Source organism: Bos grunniens, chromosome X (assembly GCF_055505025.1).
Source record: "Bos grunniens cultivar Pamir isolate PY7600 chromosome X, Bosgru_T2T1.0, whole genome shotgun sequence".
Classification (NCBI taxonomy): domain Eukaryota; kingdom Metazoa; phylum Chordata; class Mammalia; order Artiodactyla; family Bovidae; genus Bos; species Bos grunniens.
The window spans coordinates 124650556-124666088 of NC_141194.1; the positions used below are offsets into that span (position 1 = coordinate 124650556).

The following is a 15533-nucleotide window of genomic DNA, read 5'->3' on the forward strand; positions in this document are numbered from 1 at the left end:
TGCAGAGTACATCATGCAAAATGCCTGACTAGATGAAGCACAAGCTGGAATCAAGATTGCGGGGAGAAATATCAATAACCTTAGATATGCAGATGACACCACCCTTGTGGCATAAAGTGAAGAGGAAATAAAGAGCCTCTTGATGAAGGTGAAAGAGGAGATTGAAAAAGCTGGCTTAAAACTCAATATTCAAAAAACTAAGATCATGGCATCTGGTCCCGTCACTTCATGGCAAATAGATGGGCAAACAATGGAAACAGTGACAGGCTTTCTTGGGCTCCAAAATCACTGCAGGTGGTAACTGCAGCCATGAAATTAAAAGACCCTTGCTCCTTGGAAGAAAGCTATGACCAACCTAGACAGCATATTAAAAAGCAGAGACATTACTTTGCCCATAAATGTCCGTCTAGTCAAAGCTACGGTTTTTCCAGTAGTCATGTACGGATGTGAGAGTTGGACCATAAAGAAGGCTGAGCGCCAAAGAACTGATACTTTCAAACTGTGGTGTTGAAGAAGACTCCTGAGAATCCCTTGGACTGCAAGGAGATCCAACCAGTCAATTCTAAAGGAAATCAGTCCTGAATATTCATTGGAAGTACTGATGCTGAAGCTGAAGCTCCAATACTTTGGCCACCTGATGTGAAGAACTGACTTATTTGAAAAGACCCTGATGCTGGGAAAGATTGAAGGCAGGAGGAGAAGGGGACAAGAGAGGACCTGGTTGTTTATCCATTCTATAAGTAATCGTTTGCATCTGCTAATCCCAAACTCTCAGTCCATCCTTCCCCAATGCCCAGACATGAAGATGTTTTAAAAAACTGGTTTCATGGGACTTATTTAAGTTTCTCTGATAGTCCACCTTACCAGTTCACCAGTGAGTGATGATTTATTGATATAAGCTTGGCATGCTGCAGTCCATGGGGTTGCAAAGAGTTGGGTGCAACTGAACGACTGAGCAACAACATGTAACACTAGTCTCTCCTGTGCATGGAATTTGTCGCAAAGCAGTTGCTTCTACTAGGTTTTCAGGCTCTGACCCTAAATCATAGAAAGCAGGGGCTTTGGGAACCCTGTCTTCACAGGAGAGTCCCCTCCTTCACTGCCTGGACAATTAAACCAGCAGGAGCTCTCGGCTCTTAGACTTTCTGAGCCTCTTCTCGTGGTCTTTATACCTATGGCTGGATTCATCATGGGGAGTTCTAAAAGAAATAGTACCTGGAATATCTAGGGTGTTTTTTATCTTTTTAAATTTATCCTTACATGAAAGGACAAGGAAGAAGTATAAAGGATGAGGATGTTGATTTGGGACCCCATGTTCAGGCATTTTTCAGTATAAAAATGGATTTTCCAAAAGTTTGTTTTTAAGTTATTTTAAGGAACACAGCACATTTTCCCATAGAAATATGGCGCTACACGGTGACTGTTTTCTGGCCGGCCCACAGCGGCTTGTTTAATAACTAATGTGACTGAATTACAGATGTCACGGTGACTAAGTGGCGGGAATGACACTGTATCTCTGGGAAAACATGTTCCTTGTTCCAATCTGCAAGACTAAGAAATAAGTTGCCTTCTCTGAAGGGGTGGGGACTTGGGGCTCAGGGAGGACACCCCCAGCTCTGGTGCACAGATGCTCCAGCAGCTGGGGCATCCCATGTCTGTCCGCCCCACCCCTCAAAACTGGCAGCTTGTATGACTCTAGTGACAGGGGCACAGGAGGAAGGTGGTGGGCGGGAGGTGGGCCACAGCGGCCATCTGGCTGGGCGGCAGCTGGTTCTAGGTCTTCGGCTTCCCTCCTTGGCTTGGCAAGTGCTATTTATAAGAGAGATTTCGTCTGTTGCTTTCCTTCACATCTACTCTCTTTTTGGTGAGATTATCCAAAGCCAATTGTCCTCTCCCTTTCTCTTTTTAATCTTGGCACTGTTTCCACCAGGATGCCCCTATCATTCCTCATTCCTTTGCTTCTTTCCTGAACACTTGCTACTCAACTGAAGATAAATTTCTGTCGTGGAGAAAGTGGTTTTTGCCGTAAACATGTGCTCACAAGGAAGAATGGAGATCATAAAGTTGGATGTGGTGATGTCAGTGATGCTGAGGAAGCCATCTGGAAGTGGACTTGGGGATTTCAAGATGAGGCGTGAGCAGTAACAATTAGGCTCAGACCTTTGCTCGTTTTACAGGAGCTCTGTGAAGCTGGACTTCCTGGCTCTGGATATCATGAGGTCCAAGTCATCAAGAAGCCTATATTAGTTATCTAAAGTAACTCTGTATAAATTCACAGAAACAAAAGGACATAGATGGTCAAAGCCATCCCCAATTGCAACACAAGTCCCACGAGGCACTGGCAGGAAGATAGAGCCAGAATTTATAAATAAGCCATTTAAAAATGACATTTTGAAAAAAAAAAATCATCTGTAAACAGGTAATAATTATGTTAGGCTGCGATACTCCAGACTCCCTTTGCTCTGATTCTGTATTATCCAACAAATTTCTGATTGTAATTTGGCTTACCATGTAGATTTCTCTGTTGGGAGAGAGTGATCTAGACCATAAAATGGAAGGATCCAATCCTCTTAATGGTTCATTTTTTTGAAAAATTAGTACATTGGCTTTTCGCTTTATGTATTAGCCTTTTGTGAACGTGGTTAATATGAGTCTATTTTCAAGAGCCTTGAGATTTGAAGACCAGATTCTGGACCTTGGGGACCCAGCCAAGATGCTGCCTTTGGGAGCCCCTGTTCAGAGGATGAATCAGCAGGCCTTTTACTGCGCTCCTTTGGTCAAAGACATCTCTCACCATCCAGATGGGAAACAGAGACACAAAGAAAGTAGTGTTGCTTTCCTTGAGTCCTCACAACTGCCCCGCAGTGACAAATCTTGGATTAGAGTTAAGGTTTCCTGACCCTCACGTCGGTGCTCTTTTCAGTACACCGATGTTATTGCAGCTACGAGCATAAGTCAGACCTTGTTCTCTAAATGGCTGAAGTGTAGAGAAGGGAAGGAAATAAGGGAGAGAAGTAGCGAGCAGGCTTTGCACCATATCAAATTGGAAGAGTTTTCATTTAAAACCAAGCAGAGTATAAATGCTAACTCCTGTATTCTAGTAAGTGGAATACCAGTGTCGAGGTGGGTCCAGTTTCTGAGATGAGAGGATTATTTGTTGCGGACTGGGTGACTGCTTTTAGGAGGAGCTGGGTGGAAGCATCCCAGGTCATGTCTACAAAGCCAGGAGCACTGCCACCCAGTGAAATATGACTAAGCAGCTCAGATTGGCTTGCTCTGTCGCACGATGTAATGACATTTCCTCCAAAGTTCAGGGGTTAACAGAGGCAGCGTGCTCAGCTGTGAGGATTAGAGAATGTGATTCAAGATGGTCTAAGTTAATTTAAGATCTTATTCAATAAGAACAAGGAGAACAAGGAAGAGATGGAATGTTCCTAAAATATTTGAAAAAAGTTTTTTTTTTTTTTTTAAATGGGCCAGAAACATAAGCTATATCCATGTGGTCTCACTGAATCACTTGCTTTGCAGTTGATTAGGCTTTAATAGTTGAGTGATGGAGTCTATTGTGATCCTCTCAAGCCCTGAATTAGCTTTAAATGAAATGCACTGAGTGGTACTGAAGCCACATGGCATTAGAGGCATCACCTAGTTCTGAACTGGTTTGTGGTATGGCTTCTTGTCTTAACGAGGATGTGGCTGGGGCTATGACTGGTTAACGCAGATGCTTAGAGTATGATGCTGAGGAATGGTTTCACTTGGTCCTGTAACCATGGGCCAGATCCCCAACCCACACCCCGTCAGCCAACACTTAACGTATATGGACGATGGAACCAGACCAACAAACGGGAGTAACTTAGTGCAGCCCTGAACCCCTTCTGGCAAATATGACGAGGTGCCTGCTGGGTCAGGGCTGCCCCCTGAAATGAGAAAGACAACACAGGAGTTAGGCAAACCCCTGCAGAAGACAGTCTTCTCATACAGGTGAGTTTCTCTTTGTCACAATTAGTTGAACTAAGTTGTCTTAGAGGTTGTAACCAGCTTGCTGCAGGTGGTAAAGGTACTCCTTGTATTGACAGCAGCAAGGGATTTCTTTTCATGTACAGACTCACAGATTTCGTTCTCATCTTTTTATGTCAGGAAAACATGGTGGCTCAGATGGTAAGGGGGCTATCTGCGATGCAGGAAACCTGGGTTCGATCCCTGGGTCAGGAAGATCCCCTAGAGAAAGCAAATGGCAACCCACTCCAGTATTTTTGCCTGGAGAATTCCATGGACAGAGGAGCCTGGTGGGCTACAGTCCGTGGGGTCACAAAGAGTCAGGGCGTGACTGAGCAACTAACACACACACATAAAACTTCGGGTATGCATACAGGGCTAAAATGCTCCTCAGAGCACTTTCTTGTATATTTTTATTGATTCCATCACATTCTTGCTTTGTGACTTAACTACTTACTTTGAGTCACCATTTACTTATCTATAAAATGGGGAAAATAACTGTACCCAGATTATACAGGCTTGCTGGGAGAATCAAGGGCAATGAATGGATGGTGTCAGCCCATAGCACATAGCAAGGGCTCAGTAAATCAGGAAATTGTAGCAGTAAGATTACCAAATGGTTGGGGGAGTGTCTTCTCATGCACTTCCTTACTTTTGTCAGTGTAGGGAAGATGTCATAAAATAGCATACATGTTGAAACTGAAAACTCCTCCAAAAAGGATCTATTTGTAAAGCCATATAAATATTAACTTCTGTGCAGCTTATATTGGCAGATCCCCAGTGGTTCAGAATTAACACCTGGTATTTAGTGGATGGAAAATAGGTTTTGCTGTCATTGTGGATATCCAAAATGGAAAAATGTGGGGAAACATTTAAAAATGAAAGGCCTTGTCTGATTTCAGCTGCTGATGTAGGACTAGACCTTAGGCTGGCTCTATGTAAATAGTTAAAATCTTTAATGAACTTTACTCCCTGTCTCTCCATTGCTTACCCAGTGTAGAGTAAATGTTTTTCTGTTGTTGTTATTCTTGAACCTTGCCTCATTCCATGGCAGGCCTGGGACCTTGAAGCCATTGAGCTGTAGTCCAAGAAGCAATCTTTTCTTTCCTGCCTGCCTCACAGTAGTGGTGAATGGAGGCAGGGAATCCTGCTGTTCATCCGACCTTCACAGATCCAACTGGAACTAAGCAGCTAATTTCTGCACCAAAATAAGTATCAAGAAAGTTCAGCTAGGGACTTCCCTGGTGGTCCAGTGGTTAGACTCCATGCTTCCAGTGCAGGGGACACAGGTTCAATCCCTGGTCAGGGAACTAAGATCCCACATGCTGCATTGTGTGGACCAAAAAAAAAAAAAGAAAAAAAAGTTCAGCTAATCTGAAGCTCAGTTTCATACCAGGGACACTAAACAGGTGCATGAAGCTTGCATAGAGAAGCCAGAGATGCGTGTCATCCGGCCATTGTATTGGGAAATCGCATACAGCATCTGAGCACAAATTTGCATTACCTTTTCACCATCCCAGTGCTTTGGAGATAGAAAAGGGGAATTGGTTGTCCATTTTGTACATGTGAATGATTGGGATTAATTCTAGGCAAGTGACTTGTATTGGAGTCTGCTTACCTCATACCCTGCCCATGGTGGGGGAGTCTCCCTTGCTTTTTCCCAGTTGGGTGCCAGTGCCCTTAGTTTTTCTCCACATCATCGTCTCTGAACTTGGTTTCACACCTCTCATTTCCACTAAGGTGTAAAAGACTGATAGCAGCTGAAAGTATTGCACTTTCTATAGACAGTATTTCCATTTTAGTAGGTGACCAATCTCAAGAGCGAGGAAGAAGGTCTGGGATGGAATGTTCAGTATTATTCCATGTGATGCTCGTGAGGGTGCGGTGCAGTGGAGGGTGACATGGTTCTGTCTAACTTTCCATTGGCTCAGAAATCATAACCCTCAGGCTTTGCCTTCTCTACTAGTCCTGAGAGGCCCCTTCCAACTTCTTCCTATGTAGTTCCGAGTGCTTCAGAACAGCATCTGTGGGTAAATTCTACTGTATTGAGGTTTTCTAAAAAAGGGAACTGTGTATAGTGCAGGCAACTTCCCTCAAGCAGATGCAGTGCCTCTTGCTGATGCATGTTTCATTTTCTGATCAATGTCTTTATTCTCAAATTCAGCCAAGTACCAACACAAGTGGGCTTCCCTAGCGGCTCAGTGGTAAAGACTCCGCCTGCCAATGCAGGAAATGTGGATTCGATCCCTGGGTCGAGAAGATCCCTTGGAGAAGGCAATGGCACCCCACTCCAGTATTCTTGCCTGGAAAATCCCATGGACAGAGGAGCCTGGCAGGCTACAGTTCATGGGGTTGCAAAGAGTTGGACACGCCTGAGCGACTAAACAACAACTAATACAAGTGAATATGGCCAGTGTGGTCGCCTATAGGAGGTCAATTAACCTGGATAAGGAGCAACCTCAAAAGAAAGGTGAAGGTTTTTTATCACAGTTCTCGGCCTTTTTCTGCTGATATTTACATCCATTTATTATTTTAGACACTACTCATCTCCACCACATCTGCCCAATACACACATCCACGTGCATACACATGCTCACACTCCCACTAGGAGTTTTTTGCTTTGTTACCATTTTGGCATACATGTCATTAACACTTTCCCATTGATATCACTTCTAAGGGAGATGCAGTAAGTCTGGAATCCCATGGGATACTTGATAGTGTCTCTAGGGTCTGTTGCATCTTGTTCACTCAGGTCTTGGCAAACTAGAACAGAATGCCTATCCATTTATTCCTGGAAACCTTTGAATTTTAGATTGTAGCATTCAGGAACATATTTGGATTGTAGTGTCCTTTAACTCTTTAGTAATACTGACATCTCCCCTTTGCTAGAAGTATATTAGAATCTCATTTTTAGATGCGATTGGGCTCGTCAGTCATTTTAAGTTTGAATGCAAAACATTCATTGATTAAATGAATAAAGACTTGTGGGTCTCAGAAGAGGCCCACATTTGCATATATTGTTTACACTGATGGCCTCCCTCGCAAATGTGGGGAAAAAATGGATACTATATATTTTCACTCAAGAGACAGATTTTAGGTCTTAAAGAATATGTACACAAAGAAGATAAAATTGGATCTTGACATAGCTCCCAGAAAACATGCAGATTAGAAATGGAACAAATGTCCCTACCTTCCCATCAGGGAAGACAGATCCTTCAGAATCTTAGGCTCATTACCAACCATGCCCCACATGAAAAGGTACATTTTATTCCATCACCACACTGGGGGAAAAAAGGATGCAAACTTCTTGACATCCTGGAAAAAACTGTTTTAAGGTATATTTCCATCCAGAAACTGGGCATCTGGTTAAGCATTGGAGAGTGGTGCTAGTGGTAAAGAATCCACCTGCCAATACAGGAGATATGGGTTCGATCCCTGGGTCGAGAAGATCCCTGGAGAAGGAAATGGCAACCCACTCCAGTATTCTTGCCTGGGAAATCCCGTGGACAGAGGAGTGTGGTGGGCTATAATCCATTGGGTAGCAAGAGTCAGATACAACTGAGTACAGCATGGCACAGCACAATAGATAATATATATAGATCTGGGAATCCAGGTGGCTCGGTGGTAAAGAATCTGCCTGCCGATGAAGGAGATGTGGGTTCAATCCCTGGGTTGGGAAGATCCCCTGGAGAAAGAAATGGCAACCCACTCCAGTATTCTTGCTTGGGAAATCCCATGCACAGAGGAACCTGGCAGGCTACAGTCCATGGGGTCACAAGAGTCAGACAAGACTTAGCCACTAAACCATATATAGATCTGTATCATTGACTGGCAGATTAATAGGTTGAGCCTGTGCTTGAGCAGACTTCTAGTTTCAAATACACATTTATGAGACTAGAAGACATCTCCATACACTTTTAATACATTGAATGCATTTGAAATTTTATTCTTAAATTTGTGAAATTATTTTTTTACTAAAGTATAGTTGATCTACAATGTTTTGGGTGTACAGCAAAGTGATTGACTTATACATCTATAGATCTATTCCTTTTCAGATTCACTTCCATGATAGGTTATTACAAGATATTGAATACATTTTTAAATGAACAGTTGTCTTTAAAACAGTAACCGCTTGGTATCTTCCCTAGGGACAGAGGATATCAGAATGATGATTGTAACTGGCCAAGTGAAATATTGTATTTCTTCAATGTTTTGCTGCCAGCAGATGAGCAATACCAGGAAGGCCAGAGGTCATATCTGGAGAAGTTACCTAAGGCCAGGAAGAACCTAGAGGCTCAGAGTGGCCAAGGGTCAGATCCATGAAGATGAGCTGAGAGGGGCAAGGTCAAGCGGCAGAAACTGGGCACTGAGGCTGGGAACAGGAGGCAGGCCTAGGCAGGAAGTTTGGGCAGTGTGAAGTTGGGACCCAGCGGGTGGCCACAGCAAGGATGGGCAGAAGAGAGGAAGGCAGTGCTGACAGTGCCCGGCTGAGAACAGTGAATAAACTGCACTGAGGAAAGGGTGTCACAAGGGCTCCCCCTCCTTCGGTAGGTGATGGGCACTGACTGTAACCCAGCACAGGGTTTCCGGTAACTGGGCCGAGAGTATTGATGGGTTCAGGTCAGAAGAGCAGGTCTGTGCATTTCCTGGTGGGCGCTGCACTCGGCATAGTTCTCATTTCCCATTACTGCTTCTCTCTGACTCACTGATGGCTGCCACATGTCATTAGGCGGCTTTGCTGCCGCTTTCATTTTTTCCCAAAGGTATACAGAGGTTTGGGTCTTGGCTTTTACATTATTTTCCCCTGAGAGCTGGAGGAAGTAGCCTTCTGATAGTTTGGTTTGTTGAGTTGAATACTTACAGTGTCTTAACAGTTTCAATTTCCTTTCTCATAGATATTTGATCCTGATGACCTTTATGCAGGGGTCAATTTCTCCAAGGTTCTGAACACTCTTTTAGCTGTCAACAAAGCAACAGAAGGTAAGTAGGGCTTGAGATGGGTAGGGGGGTCTGGGTGACATGTTTGGGTTCACGTGTCTCTGATTCCTCTAGGATCCGACTATGGCCACAACTGTGCCCTTGGGACAGATTTCTCTCTTCCCCTTAAAAGAACCCCAATGGGTGCCAGATGCTTTAATTCGTCATACTTTAGGATTTCAACATAACTATTACAGATGTTTTTCTAATGCCCTTAATATAATAAGAATCAAGAAACAATTTCATTCAAAGCTATCAAATAGGCCCCTGAGTATAACAAGGCAGAAAATTAAAAGGAAAAAGATCAGTTCCTTTTTTCATAAAGTTTACAAAATGCAGCCGTTACTTCCCTTTCCCCGCCAGAGACATTTTTTTTTTTTTTCTCATAGTTTTCAGTATGTCTTTGTCCATGTTAAGGAACCCTTCAGTAACCTTGCACTGGAAATGAAACCTCAGGTTCATAGTGAGAGAAAAGAACATCATTTATTTAAATGTTTAGTACCCATCACATTGGCAGAATGAAATAAATATAAATCTTAGTACATGTGAACCAAATGATGATAACCTTAAAGGATAGCTTCATTCCTTCTGTGATACAGTCTCTTACTGAGAGCAGGGCAGTAATAACCATAGTTAACATGCGTTGAGCCCTTACCATGGGTCATGGCCGTCCTAAGAGCCATCAGTAGTCTCATTTAATCTTTGAAACAACCCTGGGAGTAGGTGGAGTAGGTGTCAATAGTAGGTCCATATTACAGATGACGAAAGTCAGGCCTGTGGTGGTTCGAGTAGAAAGTAAGCAGCAGACCTGGGATTCAGACCCACAGCTCACTGACTCTAGAGCCCCGATGCTCCAACTTGGGTCTTGCTGCTCAAAACACTGGAAAGTCAACACGCTGTGTGCCCAGCACTGCCAGGTGCTACAAAGGAAGTGTAAGACGTGGTCCCCGCCCTGGAGAAAATTACCATCTATTTAGGGAGACTCAACTTACCCACATGAAACAATTAAAGAACAAGAACAGACAATATAATCAAGTGCCAAAGAGGCTGGGGCATCTAGGAAGCTATCAAGTAATTACAGTTTTAGTCAAAAGAGCTGTATATAATAGCAATAAATGCAAAAATACTTCTCTGAAGTTGTTCTTTTGCTTTCTGGAAGAAAATGCTTTGGCGCTATTGCAAGGCGTATAGCAGAAAGTACAGCTAATTCAAGTAACTATATTTAACACACATGACAACTATCCAGTTCTGGGCAGGGAGGATCGTATAATTCTAACATTATGCCATACAAATTATATGTTCCTTTGCCAAACTCTCCTAGCAAGTTTTACAGTCTCTTCCCTTGCCACAGATATTTATAAAATACAAGGAGGTGAAAGTTAAAACCCACAGCATCAAGGAAATTACTTGGATACTGAGCTTGTCGCCTAGGGAATGTTTGGGCTTTAGACTTTTGCAGTTTATATCTTTTAAAAATAAATGGAGAGGAAAAGAACTCTCATTTGAATTTGTCAGGAAGCCAACTCCTCCCTTTAGTATGCTCTGGGCATTCTGAAAACACCCAACTCAGCGCTGGGCTGATCGAATTTCACATGGTTTCAAGGAAAAGACTCTTGAGTTTGAGTTTAAAAAAAAAAAAAGATTCTAGTATCAAGACTGCATCTTTCCCAGACGCACATTCTCTCTCATTCTCATTCTCCCATCCCCCAGGCACAAGGAAGATTTGACATCATATGTGCCACATAGACTGCTCCATGTGAGGAAGAAAAGAACCACTCAGTTACGGGCCAAAAAACAAAGCGAGAAATTTAAAATATTTCAAAGTAATAAGAGCCACAGACAGCTGTTTGGTACCCAATATAGTTCTGCTGGGGATCACAGGGCATACTGTTCCAACGGGTTCAGGAGCAAAGTGTTGTAGAGAAATGGGTTAAGAGAAAATGTGGTTGTGTTGCTGTTTTTCATTCTACTGGAGAACAATGGCCAGTAAGGTTAAGAAAGAGAAGTTGGCCACTGCAATGGAGGGGAGGGGGGGTGAAATAAGCTCAGCATGTTCATCATGGAACAGTTAGAAGTCTGGTCAGATTGCCTTTGATAATGTCCCGTGAAAGAAAATATTTTGCTGGAGACGTTTTTCTGACACAAGGGGCTCTCTTTACGGTACCTTTTCCTCTTTTCACAGATCAGCTCTCAGAAAGGCCATGTGGACGTTCCTCTTCTCTTAGCGCTGCTAATAGTTCTCAGACAAACCCACAGGGAGCAGTTTCTAGCACAGCTCCAGGACTGCAAAGGCAGTCAAAGCCAGTGGTAAGTATGGTCCCCAATTCCCCTGGCCTGTTTTTAAATCCGTAAAATTCGATGGCTATCTTGGTTACATCTCCATAGGTGGTGAGATACCATCCTGTTGGTTTGGGGTGTTGTGATAAAATGAATTTGGAACCTCACCCCAATTCAGGCTGGCCCAAGGGAACGCATCAAAGGCATGTGGGCCACAGAGTCAGAAAGTCAGGGTTGAAGCCTCAAAGTTCTATCCCTTTCTACTGGAGTGGGTAGCCATTCCCTTCTCCAGGGGATCTTCCTGACCCAGGAATTGAAACCCAGGTCTCCTGCATTGCAGGCAGATTCTTGACTGTCTGAGCCACCAGGGAAGCCCATCCCTTTCTAGAATTGAGCAACTGAGAGCCCTATGCAAATGTCAGTTGTTAGTCCGACTTCCTGAGGGAAGTTTGCTGTTATTTCCCCGTCACCACCACCCACCCCCCGCCCCCAGCTTATTAGAGAACTAAATAGCTCCTGGCACAGTGCAGGCAATCAATGCACATTACTTGCTCTCATCATCATCACTGCCATTTTCTTTTTCTCTTTGCATTCCTACTGAGCTCGAGAGGAGCTCCTGTATTGGGATGGCTCAGTTATCATTGCATTTGGTCTTAATGGGAGCTTTTGGAAGGAAGCACCCTAGCTTCTGCTCTTTTGAGACCTTTATTCCTTGTCAAAATCCACCCACTTGCTTTAAGCCATCAGGAGCTATTAGTTCCAAAGTACTTTAATTACTTCCAAAGCACTTAACCTTTTGAGATCAGAGATCCCTTTCAGAAGCTGATGAACATTGTAAGGTTCCATACCCCTTGGGCCCTCTCAAATTGTATGCAAAATTTTCTCTCTGAATTTACTAGTCTCTGTTTTGGGTAAAGGCACATTGTGCTATCATCTTCTCAGGGACCTGTGACAGGTTAAGAGCTCCTGACTTGGGTAACTATGGGATATTTGATCTTTGCATATGACTAAGCCTTAGCCAATTTAAGATATTCTTAGTAATTGGGAGGTGGGAGGCAGATTTTATGAGAGGAGGTTAGTACCTAATCTTGGTCATGTAATTATGTAAGACTTTGTCTGGGTGTTGGGTACAGGCAGAGTGGGATAGTTTATTAATCTACTTTGTTTCCTAGCTCATTTAAATAAGTATCTTTCAGGAATTCCCTGGCAATCCAGTGATTAGGACTCCATGCTTCCATTGCGGGGGGCCTGGATTTGATTCTTGGTCGGGAAACTAAGATCCCCACAAGCTGAGTGGTGTGGCCAAAAAAATAAAAGTAGTATCTTTAGATAACTGGTGGGGGACAAGGAGATGAAGGCATGACTCCCTCCAAAATACACATGCCCACAAATGCAAAAGTTTGCCTACAATTTTGAGGGCTTTATTAATCCCCTTCTTCTCACCGCTTGCGCCCTGGCAAGGCCTACCTATGTTAGGCCCATTCCTAAGTTAAAGATTCAAGACTGAGATAGACCTGGGGTTTTATCCTTGGTCACCCTACTTTATTTGCCTAAATTCATAGAATTTCTGCCCCAGCCTCATTGAGATGAGTACCTAATCTGGTGTGACTTTTATTTCTCTAGGAGATGACGGAAAATGGAAGTCACCAGTTGATAGTAAAGGCAAGATTCAACTTTAAGCAGACTAATGAAGACGAGCTGTCTGTCTGTAAAGGGGACATCATTTATGTCACTAGAGTTGAAGAAGGAGGCTGGTGGGAAGGCACATTAAATGGGAGAACGGGCTGGTTCCCTAGTAATTATGTCCGAGAAATTAAATCCAGCGGTAAGTCAATCTTTTCAAAGCTTTTTTGACTCTGACTCCTCTATGTTCTTGGTCTTTGGACGGAAAATCTTGCAGTTTTCATTGGTTCACAGAATTGTTTGTACTGGTATATGTGAAAAAGACTAGAACAGAACTGGGATAAAAAAATCTGTGATTAGATATTTTGAAGCCAAGTTGTATTTAGATTACATCAAGGCGGCAAAAAACTAAAAAAGCAAAAGAATTCAAAGCTTAGACAACTGTTCCACCCTAACTATGTCCCTTTCTGCTACTAATTCTAGCTCATGTAGCCCATGTACAAAGTCCTTCCTGCTACTCCAAGAATCACTGATGGCAGAATACAATAATAAGAAAGGCCATGTGCTCACTTCCTTTTTTATCCCTAAGCTCTTTGAGCAAACTTAAGTCTAAATGTCTCAGAGATATGTAGGAGAAATAATCACAAGGCTGCAGGAAGCTGTCTGGCCACTTTGATTCTAAATAAGATTACCCTGAAAGTCGTTGTACACTGCTAACCGTTTACCCTTTTTCATGATGATACCCAGAGAAATGCAATCTAATCACTCATCAGTAATCATTCTAGAACTTTCTTAGGTAACTTACTTGCCTTTTATTCAAGAAACTAAATCTTGCTTATATTACAAAACCAACAAAAATCTCTGGCATTATAAAAATATGTCATAATACAGATAAAATAAGGTTCAGTTATTCACATTATTATAGCTCTTCATGCTTCAAAACTATTTACCCAGGGGCTCCTTTTGAGTAGTTAGCTCCTTGGTATATTTTTTCCTTTGGTTGATGTCTTTTTTTGCTTTTTTAATACCTCAAAATTAATACTATTATTTAATAAGATTATAGGCTCACTATAAGTTAAAACTTACCAAAATAGATAGTGGAGATAATAAAAGTTCCCCTCTCATCTCCTCCTCCAGATAACCACTGTTAGGAGCTTTTCCCTAAAGTATTTGAGCTAAAATTTAGCTTCACGCTTTTCTGTGTTGTGTATCGGGTGAAGGTAGAGCATTTCCTTTAATGGAATGAGTATTTACTAACAGATTTCTAATTATGTGTGTGTGTGTAAATGTCTTAGTATCTTTTAGTACTGGGAATCGAGGAGTTTCTGTTGAGCCCTGAAGTATTTTCATGGGCTTTGCCTGGAATTTCCTTGGTTTTGATGATTTCCACAGCCGATTTTTACCCCTTTTACATCTTTCAATGTGTATAATCTGATTGTTAGAATCTCTAAATAATTTGACAAATTCACCCTAACTTTGTTCACTGATTCAATGCCTTCATCAGAAAAGTAAAAGGAACAGCCCTTGCTTCCTGGCCTGGCCTGGGAATCCCAAGCATTGTTGAGGGGATGCAGGTAGCGAACAGACAGCACGCCGCACTCATTATATATATAGTGTCCCTTACTGAGATGCCTTGTAGCATATAGTCTGGCTCCTCCCTTGTGAACCAACCACCCTGAGCAGTTTGTCCTGGTCTTGGACCCCTTCTCTTTGAGTTTTTCCTAAACTCTCTTTGGTTTACAACTCAGTTAAGGATACACTTGGCAAGCTCTGGCTCTTGTTTGAGCACCTGGGGAACCTAACCCTTAGAAACTCTTTTCCAGCTGTCAAGAATAGGTCTGGCTAACTGGGGTCAGGAGGCCAGCCTATCAGGGAAAGCCTAGGACTGCAAGAGTATGGACCACTTCCCACCTAGTTTATTGCAATAGCTTCTTAACTGGCATCCCTGCTCCTGTCCTTGTCACTCCTATAGTGTAATTTAAACTCAGTAGCCAGAGGGTACTTTTAAAATGTACCTTGAAAAAAAAATTAAAAAAATATAAAATGTACCTTGAGCATTATTAAAATGATTAGAGAGGGTACGTTTAAAATGATCCTTTTAAAATGTAACTTGAGTACTATAATGGCTCCCAGCTCAAAAACAGTGAAGGTCAAGGTCATCCCAATAGTCTACATGGCCTCCAGGATTTGGCCTCTGGTGTCCCCTCTGACCTTCTTTCTGACCTCTCTCCCCCTCACTTGTCCCACTTCCACGCGGGCCTCCTGGTTGCCTGTTCCAAACAGGTTCCTGCCTCACCTGCTGTCCCTCCACCCTTACCTACTTCAGGTTTTTGCTCCCTTGTTGGCTTTGAAGTAGCATCTTATCCGGTCACCCAGGGGGAAATTGGACCCTGTTCTCACTACTCTTGTCCCCTTTCCCTTTTGTAGGTTTTTTTTTTAACCATTTATTTCTAACAGTGTATATTTATTTATTTCATTTACCATCTGTATTCTACCATTAGCATATAAGTGCCACAAGGGCAGAGATGTTTTTTCTGTTGGTTTGGCTCGGTAAATATTTGTAAAATGAATGAATGTTGTGGGGCAGGTCATTCAATTCTGTTCAGCTTGTTCATTGAGTATTTCCTGGGTACTGGGTGGGCTGTGCTGTACTTACCCAC

The 15533-nt window shown here is 42.7% G+C and overlaps 1 protein-coding gene across 28 annotated transcripts in view; it reads left to right on the forward strand.

The window, feature by feature from the left end:
• Positions 1-15533, forward strand: part of ARHGEF6 (Rac/Cdc42 guanine nucleotide exchange factor 6) — a 117883-nt gene that overhangs the window by 23133 nt on the left and 79217 nt on the right. For 22 of the 28 annotated variants that reach the window (XR_015159585.1, XR_015159584.1, XM_086389097.1 and 19 more), the window contains 3 exons: positions 8892-8976; positions 11156-11280; positions 12874-13075. Coding sequence is in view for 26 of the 28 variants with exons in the window: in XM_086389097.1 (XP_086245223.1) it covers positions 8892-8976; positions 11156-11280; positions 12874-13075 (412 nt within the window). In the remaining 2 variants the exon portion in view is untranslated. Of the gene's footprint in view, positions 1-5549; positions 6467-8328; positions 8544-8700; positions 8760-8891; positions 8977-11155; positions 11281-12873; positions 13076-15533 lie in introns of those variants that run through there. The other 6 variants (XM_086389111.1, XM_086389119.1, XM_086389122.1 and 3 more) reach the window with 4 other exon arrangements.